This window comes from Panthera tigris, chromosome E1, assembly GCF_018350195.1.
Source record: "Panthera tigris isolate Pti1 chromosome E1, P.tigris_Pti1_mat1.1, whole genome shotgun sequence".
In the NCBI taxonomy this organism is placed as follows: domain Eukaryota; kingdom Metazoa; phylum Chordata; class Mammalia; order Carnivora; family Felidae; genus Panthera; species Panthera tigris.
Genome location: NC_056673.1, coordinates 50,024,687 through 50,047,423, shown reverse-complemented (window position 1 = coordinate 50,047,423; position 22,737 = coordinate 50,024,687). Strand labels below are relative to the sequence as shown.

The following is a 22,737-nucleotide window of genomic DNA, read 5'->3' as shown; positions in this document are numbered from 1 at the left end:
GAGCCAAAACCAAGAGTCTGATGCTTCACAGACTGAGCCACCCAGGGAGCCCAAAAGTTCTTACTATCTTTTAAAAAAGTCCCTACTATCTTGTCAGCTTGTGTGTGTGTGTGTGTGTGTGTGTGTGTGTGTGTGTGTGTGTTTTAATTTAATGCAGGACTTTTAGGGTTTTTCCTGCTCCCCTATTGGAAGGGTTGGTTTGGATAAACTCCTGTCTGAAGTATTTTGTAATATTTTTGTCAAATTTGTAAGAAAATGATCAAATATTCCATAAGGAAAGGCAAATATTGTTCACTGAATCTGAATCCCATGATGATGCTAATTCTAATTTTCCTTCTTTACTTTTTAGCCATACCTTCAGAGTATCATTTTCCTTTTTGTCATAAGGTGTCTAGAAATGAAGTATGGACAAAAAACAATGAGGAAAGACCCAATCTTCAGGTCAGGAGAACATTTCTTAACATCTGAGTATAATTTCAATATTTAATGTTGGTGACAGTACATTTAACATCAATTTATTATGATAGATTTACTAGTCAGTTCTTAGCAGGGCAAACTGGACATCGTTATTCTGGGGAAAAAATAAAAACCAAACCAACCCCAAACCGCATTAGATTGAATGCAGGCATGCATAATTTCTAAGTCCTGGGTCTTAACAGATTTTAGGCAAGTTGAGTTTTGTTTGTTCCGTGCCTCTCTCTTAGCAGTGGGGAAGCACCAAAGTTTGTTTTTCTCCTGCTGAGAGCAAGTATTAGTCCCCGAAGAGGAGACATGAGAATGAGCTGGTGCGTTCAGTATGTGGGTGGACCGTTTTGGAAAGGGAAGAGAAGCCAGTTCTGGCGATCACTGATGATGTAATGTGAGCACAATGTGGATGAGGCAGACGGGAAACACTGATGAGTGTGCATCTGAGGGAATTTAGAGAGCCCGTTGACAGATGGAATAGAAGGTCTTAAAGACAATAATCAAAGAAAATATTTCAAGGGACTTGGCTACCTACAGAAGGAATCTTGTCGGTAGTAAATTACTTTTTTTTCTCTTAAAGCCAAGGATAGTCATTTAAGTATAGAGGCTTACGTACGTTCTCTTGATAAGGTGGTACAGCTAGAATCGAATGGTATGTTATTTCATTTTCTCTGTAGGATCTCCTCAAGAAGTAGGGAAAATCATCCAAACCCAGAAGAGCCAGAAGAAGAAGATGAGAATGTCCAAGCTGAAAGAGCGAGAACAGCAAATGCACTCACTACTCTGAACCCGGATGAGGTGACAAGTGTCTTGACCCTTCACAAAACTCTGAGCTCGGTAGCTTATCCTGGAGAGCTGAACTCCTGGTTTTTCTTTTCACAACTTGGTTTTGTTTCTGTGACATTGCATGTGTATGTCATATTTAAATCGCATCTTTTGCAGTACGTATCTTATCATGACTCCTCTAGTTTTCTCTTCTTCGGTTTTTTGTGGGTCTTCACCGGCCACGTCTTCATGCGTCACTGCAATTCAACACATTCTCCGATATTTTTATCAACCTTAACAAAAGTTCGCGTCTTCTGCAAGACTTGCAGTTTATTTTGCCTCATCTCGAATTGTGACGTTAGTAACGGTAATCAGCAGGTGAATTTACACCTAGTTCATTTCAATAAGAAATGAACCAGAGGGGCGCCTGGGTGGCTCAGTCCGTTAAGCGACCGACTTCAGCTCAGGTCCTGATCTCACAGCTTGTGAGTTCAAACCCCGCATAGGGCTCTGTGCTGACAGCTCAGAGCCTGGAGCCTGCTTCCGTTTCTGTGCCTCCCTCTCTCTCTGCCCCTCCCCTGCTCACGCTCTGTCTTTCTCTGTCTCAAAAATAAATAAACAAAAAAAAATTTTTTTAAAGAAATCAACTAGAAATTAGTGCTAAGGGCATAACGCAAACACAATGAATTTGATTACGAATTGGTTTTCTCCGTGGTTGATAAAGTAATCTTCATTCATGAATGTACATTTAGGCATTTCATTTGAAAGAAAGAGGCTGAATTATCACTGTCACAAAATCTGGTTAGACTCATAGCCTAGGACATGAAAGATAAAACATGCATGCACAAAATATCTGAAATTTAATGGGAAAATCATGCTTTGTCATGTTTTCCAGAAACCACTCATAGTGGCAAGCTGTTTACACAAGGAATATAAAGAGAAAAAGGAACATTGCTTTTCAACAAGAAAGAAGAAAATAGCTATTAGAAACATCTCATTCTGCGTTAACAAAGGTTTGGATAACGTTCCCTTGATTAGAATGTTCCTTATTATTTAGGTTTGGGACTATGAAAAGGGGGAAAATTTCCATTCTTTGAGACTGTTCACCTATCTTGGTTAACAGATAATTATAAAAATACTTGACATGTTGGCAGAGAAACAATTTCGGTTTCAAAATCATGTCCCAGTTCAAATGGTGAGAAACCCCATCTTGGATCAGGAAGACCAAACCATTCTACTATAAATCCAAAGTCTTTCCATTCACACTGTAATATAGAAAATTACAAAGGGGTTATTGGAAGATGTTCTTTTGTTTCGAAATATTACTAAGCTAAGTGAATTTAGGCTGGTCAAACTTTGAAGTACAAATCATATCGTCAATGACGACTCTGTCTTCCAGGTGAAGTGTTGGGGCTGCTGGGACACAATGGAGCCGGTAAAAGCACTTCTATTAAAATGGTAACAGGAGACACAAAGCCAACTGCAGGAACGGTACGTGACAAGCTCATTGCCAGGGGAAACTTCATTTGCAGTGTCAATATCGTCCTCATATTGTTCTTTCAGCAGATCAAATGATTTTTGAGAAAATGAATAAATAGATGAAACATTTTACAAAATATCTCTGCATGCTCAAAAAATAGTGAAGCTCGGGGCGCCTGGGTGGCTCAGTCGGTTGAGCGTCCGACTTCAGCTCAGGTCACTATCTCACGGTCCGTGGGTTCGAGCCCCGCGTCGGGCCCCTGTGCTGACAGCTCAGAGCCCGGAGCCTGTTTCGGATTCTGAGTCTCCCTCTCTCTGCCCCTTCCCTGTTCATGCTCTGTCTCTCTCTGTCTCAAAAATAAATAAACGTTTAAAAAAAAAATTTTTTTTTAAATAGTGAAACTCAATGGCCCCTTTCTTTATTCAAGTATAATTAACATACAGCATTATATTAGTTTCAGGTATACAATATAATTATTCAGCAATTCTATATGTCACCCAATGCTCATCACGCTAAGTGTCCTCTTAATTGCCTTCACCTATTTCTTCGGTCTGCACCTCCCTTCTGGCAATCACCAGTTTGTTTTCTGTATGTAACAGTGTTTTTTTTGTTGTTTTCTCTCTTTTTCTTTGTTTTGTTTCTTAAATTCCACATATGAGTAAAATCATATGGTACTTGCCTTTCTCTGACTGACTTATTTCACTTAGCGTGATACTCTCCAGGTCCATCCACATTGTCACAGGGGCAAGCTGTCATTCTTTTCTGTGGCTGAATAATATTCCATTATATATATATATAATATATATATATATAATATATATTATATATAATGTAATGTATATGTAATATATATTATATATTATTAATATATTAATTAATATATAACTAATTATTTTAATGTAATGTATATATAATATAATATATAATATTAATATATGCAATATATATTTAATATAATATATTAAGTCATATATTATATATATTAATATTTATAATATTTAATATAATATAATATAATATAATATAATATAATATATATTCCATTATATATAATATATAAGGCTATAATATATATAATATATAATGGAATGTATATTTAATATAATATATATGTAATATAATATAATATATATTCCTTTATTTATAATATATATAATATATAATGGAATATATATTTAATATAATATATGTAATATAATATATATTATAGAATATATAATTTATTATATATAATACACAATGTAATATATAATATGATATATAATATACATAATGTAATATATAATATAATATATACGTAATATAATATATCATATAATATATAATTTATTATATATAATATACAATGTAATATATAGTATATAATGTAGCATATATACCTAATATAATATGATATATATTCCATTATATATAATATATAATGCTATAATATATATTATATAATGCATTATATATGTAATATAATATATGTAATATAATATATATTACATTATATATATTATAGCATTATATATTATATATAATGGAATATATATAATGGAATATGTATCTAATCTAATCTAATATAATATATATTCCATTATATATAATACATATAATGATACAATATATATAATGATATACATATATATAAAATTCATCTGTCCTTTCTTCTTTACGCATTCACCTATCAATGGATACTTGGAATGCTTCCGCATCTTGGCTATTGTCAATAATGCTGCAATAAACATGGAGGGAGGTGTATATCTTTTTGAATTAGTATTATTGTTTTCTTTGGTTAAATACCCAGTAGTGGAATTACTGGATCATATGATAATTCTATTTTTCATTTTTTTTTTTTAACGTTTATTTTTGAGACAGAGAGAGACAGAGCATGAACGGGGGAGGGTCAGAGAGAGAGGGAGGCACAGAATCTGAAACAGGCTCCAGGCTCCGAGCAGTCAGCACAGAGCCCGACGCGGGGCTCGAACTCACGGACCGCGAGATCATGACCTGGGCAAAGCCGGCCACTTAACCGACTGAGCCACCCAGGCGCCCCTCTATTTTTCATTTTTCAAGGAGCCACTTTTATCTCCTTCAGTAGAGGGAGGATTGGAGCCAAAGCTGGATGCGGATCTGACTTTCCTTGTTCGATGCAGGTGGTTTTAGAAGGCTACAGAACATCTCCAAGGCAACCGGAAGATGACACCGTCAAGTTCTTGGGGTACTGTCCTCAGGAGAACTCACTGTGGCCCAGTCTTACGGGGAAGGACCACGTGGAGCTGTACGCAGCAGTGAAAGGAATGAGCAAACAGGAGGCTGCTCTGAGTACTTCTCGGTACAGAAGGAAGCTTTGTGGAGGGAAGACAGGAGGAACATGTCATTTCCTGATTAAATATGGAAAGGAGATCATAAACAAGATCTTTTAATTTTCATGCAAATTAAAATGACTGAAAATCTGAATAAGAACCAAATCATAAGTTTATGCATTTGTGATGATGTTAATGGTCCTTCAATCTACTGTTTTCAGGTGGATGGTGCTAAGGTTTTCTATATCGTTGGTGTAGGTAGGAACATGTGCCTTGTGTATAAATCAGTGTCGGGTTTTTTTTGTCAGATTGGTGGAAGCTTTCAAGCTCCAGGAACAACTTAAAGTGCCCGTGAAGGACTTAGCCCAAGAAGTAAAGAGGAAGGTAGGTGGGGGGCTGAGTGTTACTCTACGCACCCCACAGGTCGGTGCCAGACACGCTGTTCCTCTCCTTCTCGTTCCAGCTGTGCTTTGCACTGAGCGTCCTGGGAGACCCATCGGTGGTGCTTCTGGATGAGCCATCCACAGGGGTGGACCCCGAGGGGCAACAGCAAATGTGGTGAGGGACATCAGATTACATAGTATGAGTCTGGAGTTAATATTTTTTCTACATTTGCTCTATTTATCTTTGATGCTCACATCGTCTATTATTTAATTCAGTGAAACTTAATGTAGTATTCAAAATTCCCCAAGGAAGGAAAAATAGACACGTTAAGAATCGATTAGAATCTTGAATGTCTTCGCTTGGATTTTCTTTTTCTTACTCTTCTTCCTCTGCCTCTTTTTTCTTTTATTTTTCAGTTGTTGAAAATCCTACAATGTGATGTTTCTCTGTACTCCAGCTTTTTTATTTTTATTTTTTTTATTTTTTATTTTTTAATATATGAAATTTACTGTCAAATTGGTTTCCATACAACACCCAGTGCTCATCCCAAAAGGTGCCCTCCTCAATACCCATCACCCACCCTGCCCTCCCTCCCACCCCCCATCAACCCTCAGTTTGTTCTCAGTTTTTAACAGTCTCTTATGCTTTGGCTCTCTCCTACTCTAACCTCTTTTTTTTTTTTTCCTTCCCCTCCCCCATGGGTTTCTGTTACGTTTCTCAGGATCCACATAAGAGTGAAACCATATGGTATCTGTCTTTCTCTGTATGGCTTATTTCACTTAGCATCACACTCTCCAGTTCCATCCACGTTGCTACAAAAGGCCATATTTCATTTTTTCTCATTGCCACGTAGTATTCCATTGTGTATATAAACCACAATTTCTTTATCCATTCATCAGTTGATGGACATTTAGGCTCTTTCCATAATTTGGCTATTGTTGAGAGTGCTGCTATAAACATTGGGGTACAAGTGCCCCTATGCATCAGTACTCCTGTATCCCTTGGATAAATTCCTAGCAGTGCTATTGCTGGGTCATAGGGTAGGTCTATTTTTAATTTTCTGAGGAACCTCCACACTGCTTTCCAGAGCGACTGCACCAATTTGCATTCCCACCAACAGTGCAAGAGGGTTCCCGTTTCTCCACATCCTCTCCAGCATCTATAGTCTCCTGATTTGTTCATTTTGGCCACTCTGACTGGCGTGAGGTGATATCTGAGTGTGGTTTTGATTTGTATTTCCCTGATAAGGAGCGACGTTGAACATCTTTTCATGTGCCTGTTGGCCATCCGGATGTCTTCTTTAGAGAAGTGTCTATTCATGTTTTCTGCCCATTTCTTCACTGGGTTATTTGTTTTTCGGGTGTGGAGTTTGGTGAGCTCTTTATAGATTTTGGATACTAGCCCTTTGTCCGATGTGTCATTTGCAAATATCTTTTCCCATTCCGTTGGTTGCCTTTTAGTTTTGTTGGTTGTTTCCTTTGCTGTGCAGAAGCTTTTTATCTTCATAAGGTCCCAGTAATTCACTTTTGCTTTTAATTCCCTTGCCTTTGGGGATGTGTCGAGTAAGAGATTGCTACGGCTGAGGTCAGAGAGGTCTTTTCCTGCTTTCTCCTCTAAGGTTTTGATGGTTTCCTGTCTCACATTCAGGTCCTTTATCCATTTTGAGTTTATTTTTGTGAATGGTGTGAGAAAGTGGTCTAGTTTCAACCTTCTGCATGTTGCTGTCCAGTTCTCCCAGCACCATTTGTTAAAGAGACTGTCTTTTTTCCATTGGATGTTCTTTCCTGCTTTGTCAAAGATGAGTTGGCCATACGTTTGTGGGTCTAGTTCTGGGGTTTCTATTCTATTCCATTGGTCTATGTGTCTGTTTTTATGCCAATACCATGCTGTCTTGATGATGACAGCTTTGTAGTAGAGGCTAAAGTCTGGGATTGTGATGCCTCCTGCTTTGGTCTTCTTCTTCAAAATTACTTTGGCTATTCGGGGCCTTTTGTGGTTCCATATGAATTTTAGGATTGCTTGTTCTAGTTTCGAGAAGAATGCTGGTGCGATTTTGATTGGGATTGCATTGAATGTGTAGATAGCTTTGGGTAGTATTGACATTTTGACAATATTTATTCTTCCAATCCATGAGCAGGGAATGTCTTTCCATTTCTTTATATCTTCTTCAATTACCTGCATAAGCTTTCTATAGTTTTCAGCATACAGATCTTTTACATCTTTGGTTAGATTTATTCCTAGGTATTTTATGCTTCTTGGTGCAATTGTGAATGGGATCAGTTTCTTTATTTGTCTTTCTGTTGCTTCATTGTTAGTGTATAAGAATGCAACTGATTTCTGTACATTGATTTTGTATCCTGCAACTTTGCTAAATTCGTGTATCAGTTCTAGCAGACTTTTGGTGGAGTCTATCGGATTTTCCATGTATAATATCATGTCATCTGCAAAAAGCGAAAGTTTGACTTCATCTTTGCCAATTTTGATGCCTTTGATTTCCTTTTGTTGTCTAATTGCTGACGCTAGAACTTCCAGCACTATGTTAAACAACAGCGGTGAGAGTGGGCATCCCTGTCGTGTTCCTGATCTCAGGGAAAAAGCTCTCAGTTTTTCCCCGTTGAGGATGATGTTAGCTGTGGGCTTTTCATAAATAGCTTTTATGATCTTTAAGTATGTTCCTTCTATCCCGACTTTCTCAAGGGTTTTTATTAAGAAAGGGTGCTGGATTTTGTCAAAGGCCTTTTCTGCATCGATTGACAGGATCATATGGTTCTTCTCTTTTTTTTTTGTTAATGTGACGTATCACGTTGATCGATTTGCGAATGTTGAACCAGCCCTGCATCCCAGGAATGAATCCCACTTGATCATGGTGAATAATTCTTTTTATATGCCATTGAATTCGATTTGCTAGTATCTTATTGAGAATTTGTGCATCCATATTCATCAGGGATATTGGCCTGTAGTTCTCTTTTTTTACTGGGTCTCTGTCTGGTTTAGGAATCAAAGTAATACTGGCTTCATAGAATGAGTCTGGAAGTTTTCCTTCCCTTTCTATTTCTTGGAATAGCTTGAGAAGGATAGGTATTATCTCTGCTTTAAACGTCTGGTAGAACTCCCCTAGGAAGCCATCTGGTCCTGGACTCTTATTTGTTGGGAGATTTTTGATAACCGATTCAATTTCTTCGCTGGTTATGGGTCTGTTCAAGCTTTGTATTTCCTCCTGATTGAGTTTTGGAAGAGTGTGGGTGTTTAGGAATTTGTCCATTTCTTCCAGGTTGTCCAATTTGTTGGCATATAATTTTTCATAGTATTCCCTGATAATTGTTTGTATCTCTGAGGGATTGGTTGTAATCATTCCATTTTCATTCATGATTTTATCTATTTGGGTCATCTCCCTTTTCTTTTTGAGAAGCCTGGCTAGAGGTTTGTCAATTTTGTTTATTTTTTCAAAAAACCAACTCTTGGTTTCGTTGATCTGCTCTACCGTTTTTTTAGATTCTATATTGTTTATTTCTGCTCTGATCTTTATTATTTCTCTTCTTCTGCTGGGTTTAGGCTGCCTTTGCTGTTCTGCTTCTATTTCCTTTAGGTGTGCTGTTAGATTTTGTATTTGGGATTTTTCTTGTTTCTTGAGATAGGCCTCGATTGCAATGTATTTTCCTCTCAGGACTGCCTTCGCTGCATCCCAAAGCATTTGGATTGTTGTATTTTCATTTTCGTTTGTTTCCATATATTTTTTAATTTCTTCTCTAATTGCCTGGTTGACCCACTCATTCGATAGTAGGGTGTTCTTTAACCTCCATGCTTTTGGAGGCTTTCCAGACTTTTTCCTGTGGTTGATTTCAAGCTTCATAGCATTGTGGTCTGAAAGTATGCATGGTATAATTTCAATTCTTGTAAACTTATGAAGGGCTGTTTTGTGACCCAGTATATGATCTATCTTGGAGAATGTTCCATGTGCACTCGAGAAGAAAGTATATTCTGTTGCTTTGGGATGCAGAGTTCTAAATAGATCTGTCAAGTCCATCTGATCCAATGTATCATTCAGGGCCCTTGTTTCTTTATTGACTGTGTGTCTAGATGATCTATCCATTTCTGTAAGTGGGGTGTTAAAGTCCCCTGCAATGACCACATTCTTATCAATAAGGTTGCTTATGTTTATGAGTAATTGTTTTATATATCTGGGGGCTCCGGTATTCGGTGCATAGACATTTATAATTGTTAGCTCTTCCTGATGGATAGACCCTGTAATTATTATATAATGCCCTTCTTCATCTCTTGTTACAGCCTTTAATTTAAAGTCTAGTTTGTCTGATATAAGTATGGCTACTCCAGCTTTCTTTTGGCTTCCAGGAGCATGATAAATAGTTCTCCATCCCCTCACTCTCAATCTGAAGGTGTCCTCAGATCTAAAATGAGTCTCTTGTAGACAGCAAATAGATGGGTCTTGTTTTTTTTATCCATTCTGATAGCCTATGTCTTTTGGTTGGCGCATTTAATCCATTTACATTCAGTGTTATTATAGAAAGATACGGGTTTAGAGTCATTGTGATGTCTGTATGTTTTATGCTTGTAGCGATGTCTCTGGTACTTTGTCTCACAGGATCCCCCTTAGGATCTCTTGTAGGGCTGGTTTAGTGGTGATGAATTCCTTCAGTTTTTGTTTGTTTGGGAAGACCTTTATCTCTCCTTCTATTCTAAATGACAGACTTGCTGGATAAAGGATTCTCGGCTGCATATTTTTTCTGTTTAGCACACTGAAGATATTGTGCCAAGCCTTTCTGGCCTGCCAAGTTTCAAAGGAGAGATCAGTCACGAGTCTTATAGGTCTCCCTTTATATGTGAGGGCACGTTTATCCCTTGCTGCTTTCAGAATTTTCTCTTTATCCTTGTATTTTGCCAGTTTCACTATGATATGTCGTGCAGAAGATCGATTCAAGTTACGTCTGAAGGGAGTTCTCTGTGCCTCTTGGATTTCAATGCCTTTTTCCTTCCCCAGTTCAGGGAAGTTGTCAGCTATAATTTCTTCAAGTACCCCTTCGGCACCTTTCCCTCTCTCTTCCTCCTCTGGGATACCAATTATGCGTATATTATTTCTTTTTAGTGTATCACTTAGTTCTCTAATTTTTCCCTCATACTCCTGGATTTTTTTATCTCTCTTTCTCTCAGCTTCCTCTTTTTCCATAACTTTATCTTCTAGTTCACCTATTCTCTCCTCTGCCTCTTCAATCCGAGCTGTCGTCGTTTCCATTTTGTTTTGCATTTCATTTAAAGCGCTTTTCAGCTCCTCGTGACTGTTCCTTAGTCCCTTGATCTCTGTGGCAAGAGATTCTCTGCTGTCCTGTATACTGTTTTCAAGCCCAGTGATTAATTTTATGACTATTATTCTAAATTCACTGTCTGTTATATTATTTAAATCCTTTTTGATCAGTTCATTAGCTGTTGTTATTTCCTGGAGATTCTTCTGAGGGGAATTCTTCCGTTTGGTCATTTTGGATAGTCCCTGGAGTGGTGAGGACCTGCAGGGAACTTCCCCTGTGCTGTGGTGTGTAACTGGAGTTGGTGGGCGGGGCCGCAGTCCGACCTGATGTCTGCCCCCAGCCCACCACTGGGTCCACAGTCAGACTAGTGTGTGCCTTCTCTTCCCCTCTCCTAGGGGCGGGATTCACTGTGGGGTGGCGTGGCCCATCTGGGCTACTTGCACACTGCCAGGCTTGTGGTGCTGGGGATCTGGCGTATTAGCTGGGGTGGGTAGGCAAGGTGCATGGGGGTAGGAGGGGCAGGCTTAGCTCGCTTCTCCTTAGGTGATCCACTTCAGGAGGGGCCCTGTGGCAGCGGGAGGGTGTACTCCAGCTTTTTTAAACAAACATTGTTTTACTCACTATTTCCCAACTTTTCATGCTATGAAGCCAATGAATGTTGTAATATAATTACATAATGCAGTACAATTTTTATTCTTTCTCTCTAGAGCAAAGATTTTTTTTTTCTTGTGGCTGAATACGGAATTTTCTTTTTAGTCTTCCTATTTCTTTCTGTTCATCTACTTTCCCAAATTACTTTTTCTTTTTTTAAAATTTATTTATTTATTTGCTTACTTATTTATATTTATTTATTTATTTATTTATTCATTTATTTATTTATTTATTTAAATTTAAATCCAAGTTAGTTAATATGCTGTGTAGTAATCTTGGCTGCAGGAGTAGAACCCAGTGATTCGTCTCTTACATATCCAAGTTACTTCCTAAATGTGAACAATCCCATCCTTTATCTGTAGGCAGGCAATTCAGACCATTGTTAAAAACACAGAGAAGGGTGTTCTCCTGACCACCCACTCCATGGCGGAGGCTGAGGCTGTGTGTGACCGCGTGGCCATCATGGTGTCCGGAAAACTGAGGTGGGTGCCCATCCTTGACCACACTCGGCCCCCAAGTTCCTCAGGGAGAATTGCAGTTCACTGTGACAGCTTGTATTCTTCAGCGCCTTGATCTATGATCGAATATCTTTTGATCTATGATCGAATATCTACCTCTGCATTTGCAGTTGAGGAAGAAATTAAAAGATAAGTGTTTTGGTTTTTTTTTTCCTTCAACTCTTTTTTTGTCTTCCCTGGATTAGGTGTATTGGTTCCATTCAAAATCTGAAAAGCAAGTTTGGTAAAGATTATATTCTAGAAGTAAAAATAAAGGACCCCACTCAGGTGGAACCTGTCCACATGGAGATTCTGAAGCTTTTTCCGCAGGCTGCTCGGCAGGAAAGGTAAAGGACGTTTTTGGCTCGGGTGGCAAGTGTATAGGTTTTCCACTACACATAATTTAGTCTAGGATGAGTCTGGAGAGGAAGAGAAAGGTGGAACTGGCTTATTTATTACAAAACAAGTTGTTTGGAGGTCACTTGGATATATAGAAAAAAGAGCAATTGAAAAGCTATTTTCAGTGGATGCTTCATATCTCAGAAAAGGTGGGTGGGTGTGTGTGTGCGTGTGTGTGTGTGTGCATATGCATGGATGTATAAATTATGCAGTGGTTTGAAAAATAGGAACAGAGAATGAACTAAACCATGAATTTAATTTTTAATAGACAATAAAAATTATGTGTCAACCTATGTAGCATTTTACCGAATATAAAATTGCATCTAGAGCTCCAATAACACACACATACATATTCTTGAGAAAGATTGACTCAATTCTAAATTAATTGATTATAGGACATTTAATCCTCTCTATGGTTCTTTGAAATTTGTGTGTGGTGAGCTATGAGTTACAAGCACGGATAACCAAACCCACGTGAATAGCAGAATGAAGCTGAGTTGAATTGAAATTTGTACAGGGTTGGGGTGCCTGGGTGGCTCAGTCAGTTGAGCATCTGACTCTTGATTTCAGCTCAGGTCATGATCCCAGGGTTCGTAGGATAGAGCCCTGCAGTGGGCCCTGCACTGACAGCCAGAGGTCTGTTTAGGATTCTATCTCTCCCTCTCTCTGCCCCTCTCCTCCTGGCACTCTCTCCTTATCTCTCAAGATAAATAAATAAGCATTAAAAAAAGAAAGAGTTACAGGGTTTTTTTAATATATTTATTCTATTAATTTCTTAAAAATAATACTTACTGAATACCTACTATATGCTGGAGACCATGTATCGAGTAGTCAATAAATAGAGAAGATTCTTATGGTGCTTACCATCTTTGGGGGATGAGGATATTAAGCAAATGAAGATACAAAGAAATAAGGAAATGACATTAAGGTAGGACTTTAAAACTGAGCAGAGTTTGGCTGCTGAAGAATGGGAAGAAGAGAACACAGAATGTGTAAAGAACTTAAGTCAAGAATGAACTTTATACCTGCAGAGTGGGGGAAAAAGCTCATATCGTTGATGTGTAAAGGGTGGCATCTCCAAGTGGAGATGCCAAAATACTGAGATGTAGCCCTGTGGCTCAGAAGAAAAGTGAAAGGTCATTGAGAGATTTGGTCTGGCAATCATCAATGATGGGCATTTTTACTATATAGAAGACCATTAAGTTAGGAGAATGGGTGAAGTCAACAGGGGACATAGAAAAGAGAGAAGGTCTAGGATGAAATACCAGGAACTCTCTGTGTTGAGATTGGATTGAGGAAGAAAAGCTGGTGGGGAAACTACCACCACCACCACAACAGCCATTATGACAAATTATTAAAGTGTGTCTAAAACAGCACTATCTTGGGGTGCCTGGGTGGCTTGGTCGGTTAAGCGTCTGACTTCAGCTCAGGTCGTGATCTCATGGTCTGTGAGTTCGAGCCCCGCGTCGGGCTCTGTGCTGACAGCTCAGAGCCTGGAGCCTGTTTCCGATTCTGTGTCTCCCTCTCTCTCTGCCCCTCCTCTGTTCATGCTCTGTCTCTCTCTGTCTCAAAAATAAATAAACGTTAAAAAAAATTTTTTTTTAATTAATTAAAAAAATAAATAAATAAATAAAACAGCACTATCTTACCAAATTTCTGCAATGATGGAAATGCCCCATATCTGTGCTGTCCAAAATGGTAGCCAATACCCATATGTGGCTATGGAGCACTTCACACATGGCTAGTGTGACCAAGGGATTGAATTTTACACTTTATTTATTTTAACTAATTTAAATTTAAAAAATCCTTGATGTTTATTTATTTTTGAGAGAGAGAGAGAGACAGAGTGTGAGCAGGGGAGGGGCAGAGAGAGAGAGAGAGAGGGAGACAGAGAATCTGAAGCAGGCTCCAGGCTCTGAACCGTCAGCACAGAGCCCGATGTGGGGCTCATGAACTGTGAGATCACAACCTGATCTGAAATCAGAGGTTCAACCAACTGAGCCACCCAGGCACCTCAATTTAAATTTAAATACTACATGTGGCTAGTAGCTAAGATATTAAATAGAACAGGTCTAGAAAGTTAGAAAGAAAGTCACAGATATTGGTTGTTTAAGAAGCTGAAAGAGAGTGTGTGTTAGTTTTAAGGAGGATGTCTACAACTGCATTTAATGCTTTTGAGAAGTCTAAAAAATAAGAACTAAAGAATGTTCACTGGATTGTACAACATGGAGGTCATGGACGAACTTATTTGGGAAAAGGGAAGCTGGAGGTCAAGAAAAAAAGTTTTTTAATAGGAGATAGTTTGGCGGGTTTTAATATTATAAGAGAGATTGGAAATTAAATGCAGGGGGGAAAGTTTTATGAAAAGGTTCCAGGGAGCATGTTCAGGTATTGGCATTAATACGGTAAGAAAGACGGCACAGGCTGAGTATGAAAGATTCTTTATCAGAGACATTTTTCAGTATTTATCTTGAACATTAAATTTAGAGCAACCAGATTTTGGTTGTGACCAGATTTTTATGACTAAAGATAAGTTATTCGGCTCAGATTCATGCACTATCAAATTAAACTACTTAGACTTCTACTCAAAGAAAACTTTGAAAATTTATTTTGGCCATCAATTTCTCCCTCCCTCCCTCCCACAGTTATAACACTGTGATAAGTGGGACTCTTTCCTTCCCCCAGATATTCCTCCATGATGGCATATAAACTACCTGTGGAAGCCGTTCGCCCTCTGTCTCAGGCCTTTTTCAAATTAGAGGCAGGTAAGTTTAGACATACTTAGACTTTATCGTGCATAGTTTTACATGGAATGTATACTATATGAGTTCAAGTGGAAAGATTGTATAATCAGCCAAAACTTAGACAACCTCCACTGGACTAGTCTTACAAACCCTGACGGAAATTCAGTGGTGGCTCTAGAATCAGGTTTACTCCCCTTGATTTTTCCTCTGCTAACAAGGTAACTCAGCTGCCAGGAAGCCAGAATGTTCTCTCCTGGTTCCATTGCATAGTATTGGAGGATAATTATCAACATGTCCCAGAGAATACTGAGGGAACCTTCTTGCATCTCCATGTTTATCATAGTCAGAGGGGTAGGGAGCAAGAATGTGGAGACAACGAGAGGAGGCTCAAATGAAGGTCAGAGAAGGATAGTACACAGGGCTGCAATGTGACAAGTTAGGATCAGTTTGGGGGGGGGGGGGTTGAACTGGTTCTAGAGACACTGACTAGAGGTCACACTGGCTATTGATGAGGCCTTGATGTGTAGAAATATGGGATTGACTCAAATGGTACCTGCATGCAGGGTACTCCTCCGTAGGTTCTTATAAATATAGAGACCCAACAATACCCAACAGTCGATTTGGAGTCCAATAATACATATGTAGGAATCAAAAGGCGAAATACTGAAATAGGACGCGAGGAGCTCTTCGAAGAAAAAGTCTGTGGCAATTTATGTATTCATGCGTTACTCTTCTTTGTTGGGCCATATCGACATTTTTCTTTAAGTTAACCTTCCAAAAAATTTAATGACTTGGCCTGTATCTTCAAGTGTCTCATGGACCTGAGGTTACTGCTTATATTGTGTACTTTGAAAACACTTTTGGTGAAAAACATGTAAGCCACTGATGTCAGTCCCTTTGAAATGCAGTGAAACAGACCTTTGACCTGGAAGAATACAGCCTCTCTCAGTCTACCTTGGAACAGGTGAGCTTTCTTTAAACCAGGGAGCATCATCTGGGAGCCTTTGTGTGAAACTCTGTGTGTATCCATCTTTCAGAAACACCCTGACATGTGTTTCCTTATTTATTTTCTCCCACTTAGGTATTCTTAGAACTCTCTAAAGAACAGGAGCTGGGAAATCTTGATGATGAAGTTGATACAACAGTTAGATGGAAACTCCTCCCACAAGAAGAGCCTTAAAACCCCGAGGCTCCTAATGTTAGGTTTTAGGTCCTACTACATTATTAGTTTCCAGAATTCTAGAACGATCTGCCATATTACCACAGGTAACAAACAAACAAACAAAAACATTCAGTAGTTTAAACAACCAATAATGATTAAGAATTTAAATGGCTTCCAACATTCTAGAATGGAGGGGAGAAGCAAAGATAGGGAAAGATAGTGTAACATAATCAGACATTACACTAATCACTAGTAAGACCTATTTTGTGCTCAGTATTAATTCAAAAATCATAATGTTAGTCCACTTTTTTATTATTTCCAATAAGGCTGGATGCTGAACACATTTTATGAATAAAACATTGTATTTTTTAACCTGAACTTTAAATATATCAGCTCTTTTTAAAGCATTATTTACTCAAATACCAACTTAATGTAATATTGACCATAAGATGATCTAATAAGTTGGTGGATAAAATGACACAGTATAACCTTTAGATATAATTAAATTTTCTGATTATAACATAAGGATATGTTCATGTAAGGATTTATAGAAATTATATCGACGAAGATAATAGTAATCTATAGTAAAACACCAGCATAAATATTTTAGCTACCTATCATCAATGCTCTTTTTATGAGTACCTTCTCAAAGTTGACATCAGTGGGCATGGTGATTTCCTATGTTTTTCCACTTCACGGTTCATGAACATTTCCCATATCATTGTAATGCCTTTGGGTTACGAAATGGCTGCATTGGATTCCTTTGATGTACTATCATGGTTTTACTTAACTTTTTTTACTATTATCTGACATTTTCGGTTACATGCTAGTTTATCTCTTATAAATAAAGCTGTGACGAACTTCTCTCTAGTCTTCTCTTATTACAGTCTTGGGTAAGTAGTTCCAATATCAACAAATAGCTCTCTGCTCTATGAAATCTGGGTAACTTTGTTCTCTGACCAACAGAAAAGTTCAGTACCTATCTTAAGCTTCTGAAACCCCCACAGGACCTTTTAATGTCATGCTCATCCCTGACTCTGACTTCCTTCATCTGCTGAATTCCTGTTGTCTGGTCTGTGGTTTGTGTCAGTTCCTTAACCTTCACCTTGGCCTTGACTTAAAGATAGAACTTGGCCCCTTACCTTGATTCCTACAAACAGCCATTCCACGGGTCATTTATAAAAGAGGCACATCCTCCTACCTCGTAGGAGTGCCTAAAATTAAATTAAAATGCATAAAGATTTGGCATTTTTTCTGTAATGTTCTAGTTTTCTTAAAACGGAAATTCCATTCAATTAATTGCATCATTAAAACCAACAAAGAAATATATTTATGATTTCAGTAGATGAGACATTTTCTATCCCTAGATTACCACACCTCTTCAGTTGCTTTAGTTCAATGGTTCTCAACTGGGGGCAGTCACCCCTGTCCCCCCCGCCACACACACACACACACAGGGGACAACTGGCATTATTTGGAGTTGTTTTTGATTATCTCAACAGGCGGTTGCTACTGGCATCCAGGGGGTAGAGGCTAGGGATGCTGCTAAACATCCTACAGTCCACAGGACGACTTTCCACGAAAAAGAATTATCCAGCTCAAAATGTCAATAGTGCCCATACTGAGACACTAATTCCGGTTAACCCTGTGAGCTCATCCTCTAGGCTTGATTATTCACCACCCAGCATCTGAGACTGTCTCACGACCCTATGTCATCTGTGATCCTCCAGGGACTTTTTTTTTTTTGTATGAGTCTTTTCTTCCAGGTCCTAATGGCTCATCCAGAGAAAAAGGTGGTACTTTCTGGCTTGCTTCATATCTGGGATGGATTATCACAATTGGTCAAAAAGAGAAGCTTGGTAAAAAAATAACACCTTCCACTTTCTACCCATGTCCTTACTCTGGTCAAACAGTGATTTGCTTTGACCAAAAAGGATACAGCAAGGTTCTGTGATGTCTTCTGATGCACCTGTTTGGCAATGGGTGCTGCTGGCTATTAGATGAAAATACTTCCTCTAACAAATTTTCTTTAGCTGCTTTGAATAGGCAGGCATTCTGGACTTTAACTTTGTAAATTTCCTGCTTCTATAGGTGAAAATCATTCAAGTGTAGTATGTTTCATTCCTTAAAGTTTTGCTTTGCAGTCATTGCTCGTAACTTCAACTTCTCTGGCCACATGCTGTGACTACCAGGAAAACATAGTTTTGGAATGGGTAGGACCTCTCAATGCTTTCCAGCCATAGTGTCTTAACTAATCACAAAAGGTCCACATTGTTGGTGATTTCCTATTTCACAAAGCCTCATTCCTGGTAGTGATTTCTGTATTCCTTGGATTTTCCAGCTTGTAAGAAATGGAATCATAGGGGCGCCTGGGTGGCGCAGTCGGTTAAGCGTCCGACTTCAGCTCAGGTCACGATCTCACGGTCTGTGAGTTCGAACCCCACATCGGGCTCTGGGCTGATGGCTCAGAGCCTGGAGCCTGCTTCCGATTCTGTGTCTCCCTCTCTCTCTGCCCCTCCCCCATTCATGCTCTGTCTCTCTCTGTCTCAAAAATAAATAAACGTTAAAAAAAAAAAATTAAAAAAAAAAAAAAAAAAGAAATGGAATCATGTACCTTAATCCAGGTAATGAGGGGCTTGTTGTAATCCCGGCCTATCCAAGAAGAAAGAGAGTTCTGAAAGAGACAGCTTGAAGGTTACTGTGGATTCAAGACAACCACAGGACTCTTTAGAAGAGTGTATTGTATTAGCTAAGCCAGAAAAATACATAGAAGAGTGGAGACTGTGGATTTTACTCTACCCATGATACTCAGCTTCTTATTCAGCTCTGCCTTTCCTGAAATATGGGCTTCTTCCCCTAGTTAGTTTTCTCAACTACTTCTGCGTACTTAAAGCTGTGACTTACCTGTATCTTTAACTTATCCCATGGCCTCCATTGTCCTTCCTACCTCATTGCCTTTCTCTGTGCATCTGTTTAACTTCGCCTGTATTGCCCGGCTCCATTTCTGGAGAATCAAAGCTTGTGATTGGCTTTGTCTCTATTTGAGCTGAGCTGTTTATAACCAACAAAACATAGGCTGAATGTGCTATCGTCTGGCACCCATGATACAAATTATGGTCAACTTTACATTAAGAACAGCCTGGGCCCTCATCCCTCAGGAAGGCAGTTTCCAAGAAGCAGCAAGAAGCTGGTAAGTACGATGCTTGGCACATTCCATAAAACCGATAGAGTTTAACCCATACATAGAATTCATGTCTTTTTTTTTTTTTTAACGTTTTGTTTATTTTTGAGACAGAGAGAGACAGAGCATGAACGGGGGAGGGGCAGAGAGAGAGGGAGACACAGAACCGGAAGCAGGCTCCAGGCTCTGAGCCATCAGCCCAGAGCCTGACGCGGGGCTCGAACTCACAGACCGTGAGATCGTGACCTGAGCTGAAGTCGGACGCTCAACCGACTGAGCCACCCAGGCGCCCCGAATTCATGTCTTTTAACACAGATTCTCCTCACATTGAAAATGCCTTGGAAGATCTGGCAGGATTACTCTGGATTAGGTTAAAAATACCAATGGTTACTGGACACCTGGGTGGCTCAGTCAGTTGAGCGCCAGACTCCTGATTTTGGCTCAGGTCATGATCCCAGGGTTGTGGGATCAAGCCCTGTGTTGGGCTCTGCACTGAGTGTGGAGTCTGCTTAAGATTCTCTCTCTCTCCCTCCCCCCCTACCCCCTCCCCCACTTGGGCATTCTCTCTCAAATAATAATAATTTAAAAAATACCAATGATTGCAAGTAACACAAATGGGCATTTATTGCCCAGAAATTTTCCATGTCTCCATTCACTTGATCTTTTAAAAATATGGTAAAATAGGGGCCCCTGGGTGGCTCAGCTGGCTAAGCATTTGACTCCTGACTTTGGCTCAGATCATGATCTCACACTTTGTGAGTTCAAGCCCTGCATTGGACTCTGCACTGACAATGCAGAGCCTACTTGGGATTCTCTCTCTCTCTCTCTCTCTGCCCCTCCTGCACACTCTCTCTCCCCCTCTCAAAGTAAATAAACTTTAAAAAAAAATGCTGTAAAGTAAATATATATAAACACATGTATAACATAAAATTTGCTTGAAATAAACTAGATACAAATATTGTATGAATATGAACACTTATATGAAATATCTACAGTAGGAAAATTCATGGAAACCAAAAGTAGATTAGAGGTCATCAGGAGCTGAGAGAGTGGGTGAATGAAGGATATTGTATAATAGTTTTAAATTCCTGTTTAGGGTAATCAAAAAGTTTCAGAATTAGATAGTAATGATGGTTGCAAAGTATTATGAATGCAATTAATGTCACTGAATTTTATATTTCAAAATGGTTAAAATGGCAAGTTTAATCCATTTAATTTTTAAAAGTATAATTTAAGGGGTGCCTGGGTGGCTCAGTCAGTTAAGCGTCCGACTTCAGCTCAGTTCATGATCTTGCAGTCCGTGAGTTCGAGCCCCGCCTCGGGCCCTGTGCTGACAGTTCAGAGCCTGGAGCCTGGAGCCTGGAGCCTACTTCGGATTCTGTGTCTCCCTCTCTCTCTGCCCCTCCCCCGCTCATGTTCTGTCTCTCTCACTCTGAAAAATGAATAAATGTTAAAAAATTTTGTTTAAGTATAATTTAAAGTAATTTTCACATAGTACCTGTTATTTGAAAGAAAATCATACTATGTTTACATGTCTAGAATATAAAAGATTTTTCCGGCTAGGCTAATACATTCTTGTATCATTCACGCATATTCACACCACAGGAAATATTATACCTACTGTTTCATATTTGTCTTATTTAATAACATACTATGAGCATCAGACTTTCCCAGTTTATTATATATCTATGTCATTTGTTTGCAATCTATGTATTATTTTAATGTTTGAATGTACCAAAAAAGTTATAGTTGAAAAATCAATAGAGAGATACATAGATGGGGGCACCTGGGTGGTTCAGTCAGTTAAGCATCTGACTTCGGCTCAGGTTACGATCTCACAGTTCGCGGGTTCGAGCCCCGGTTCGGGCTCTGTGCTGATAGTTCACAGCTGGAGCCGGCTTCAGATTCTCTCTCTCTCTTTCTGTGTCCCTCCCCTGCTCGCGCTCTGTCTCTGCCTGTCTCTTAAAAATAAATAAACTTAGAAAAAAAAAAGTAACTTTGGACTTTGCCCCTGGACTGGTGCAAGAGGCATACAGGCTGGCCTTTTCAGATCTAGAATAATTGTGCTGTCATATTAATGAAAAGATTAAGAATAAACTCCATCATTAAGAAACTGTGGCCAAGAACCTACCTTGAAGACGATGTTAAATGAAATAGGAGAGGAGATCATTGTAACAAATGGGCTAATAAATAACTTGGAATTGGAAACTCCATGTCAAGAACAAACCGACAGTTCGCGGAAGGGGCTCTGTGAATCCCCTGAAGAAGATTATAAAGATATGGAACATCTCAAAAAAAAAAAAAAAAAAAAACAGGCGTCCCCATTTGCCTCAAGTAACATACCTAGAGCTGTATTAAGAGATCAAATCTTGACCATGAAGAAACAAAGTTGAGACACCTACAGCCACAAAGAAGCCCCCGAATGAACAAAGGAACGAAAACAGGAAGATTAAAGAAATGCCATGAATAACTCCTGATGAGTTCAGTGGTACTCCTAAGTATATGAAATCTCACTTAACTGACTGTAAAATGCATGATGTTACTAAAGAAATCAACAAGGCAGCTGCCAGTAAACACAAGATGCTACACCAACCCCCAAAATCTATGAGTTCTGAGGCCATAAATCGACCACAGATTTATTGACGAAGAAACAAAAGATACCAAAGGTCATTATTTTATAGCGGAAGCTGACATAAAGGAGTCCATAACTTTGAAAGCTTACCCAAGGGTTAATGTGATACTGAATATTTGACAAAATTGCCAGAGGCTATCGGAGATTGAAGGGGCGACTTTACCCATTATGTTATAACCTAAGACCCTTGTGAACTTTGGAATGGGCCAACAGTAGGTTTTCTGTTGAGACGCTATTCCTATAATTTTTTTTTTAAGTTTATTTATTTATTTTTGGGAGAGAGAGAGAGAGAGAGAGAGAGAGAGAGAGAGAGAGAGAGAGGGAAGGGCAGAGAGAGCGAGTGAGAGGGAGAATCCTGAACAATCCCGATCTGGTAGCACAGAGCCCGACGTGGGGTTCTCTATAATTTCTTTATATAAATATTCTCTTGAGCGGTTTAATTTTCTTTTTTCTTGTTTCTTCTCAAAATAAAACATTTTGGAATGAAATATGTACATTTAAACATTTACTTCATTTCGGAAAATATTTAACCACCTACCATATGAGCCTTTGCGGTAAATACAGAATGCAACTAAAAAAAAACCGTTCATGTCTAGCTTTTGTGTTTAGCGGACAATGCTGCAGACCCCATAAGGGAGGTACAGACGTAGTAACGGAAGGAAAAGGTCAAGAAAATAAGGTCAAGGATACTCAGGCCCTTTGGAATTAAAGGTCACTAGTGTCTAAATTCCATCAACGGCATTTCGGTCTACAGGCAAACTTCCTAGAAACTGGAATTGGGGCCAGTTTATTCATCTAATTATTGTACATTCCCTTTTGACATTAGGGTAG

The 22,737-nt window shown here is 38.9% G+C and overlaps 1 protein-coding gene and 1 pseudogene across 1 annotated transcript in view; both read left to right on the top strand.

Annotated features, from left to right (window-relative positions):
* The window catches only part of ABCA10 (ATP binding cassette subfamily A member 10), a 76,965-nt gene extending 60,047 nt beyond the window's left edge, over window positions 1–16,918 (top strand). The window contains exons 28-39 of the mRNA XM_007073441.3: window positions 350–441; window positions 1,143–1,263; window positions 2,126–2,243; window positions 2,630–2,721; window positions 4,849–5,027; window positions 5,307–5,382; window positions 5,462–5,556; window positions 11,654–11,773; window positions 11,995–12,135; window positions 14,873–14,952; window positions 15,840–15,895; window positions 16,013–16,918. Of these exons, the coding sequence (XP_007073503.2) occupies window positions 350–441; window positions 1,143–1,263; window positions 2,126–2,243; window positions 2,630–2,721; window positions 4,849–5,027; window positions 5,307–5,382; window positions 5,462–5,556; window positions 11,654–11,773; window positions 11,995–12,135; window positions 14,873–14,952; window positions 15,840–15,895; window positions 16,013–16,111 (1,269 nt within the window). The 3' untranslated portion in view covers window positions 16,112–16,918. The remainder of the gene's footprint in view (window positions 1–349; window positions 442–1,142; window positions 1,264–2,125; window positions 2,244–2,629; window positions 2,722–4,848; window positions 5,028–5,306; window positions 5,383–5,461; window positions 5,557–11,653; window positions 11,774–11,994; window positions 12,136–14,872; window positions 14,953–15,839; window positions 15,896–16,012) is intronic.
* A 2,276-nt stretch (window positions 16,919–19,194) lies between these two features.
* Window positions 19,195–22,088, top strand: LOC102965236 (annotated as a pseudogene).
* The last annotated feature ends 649 nt before the right edge of the window (window positions 22,089–22,737 follow it).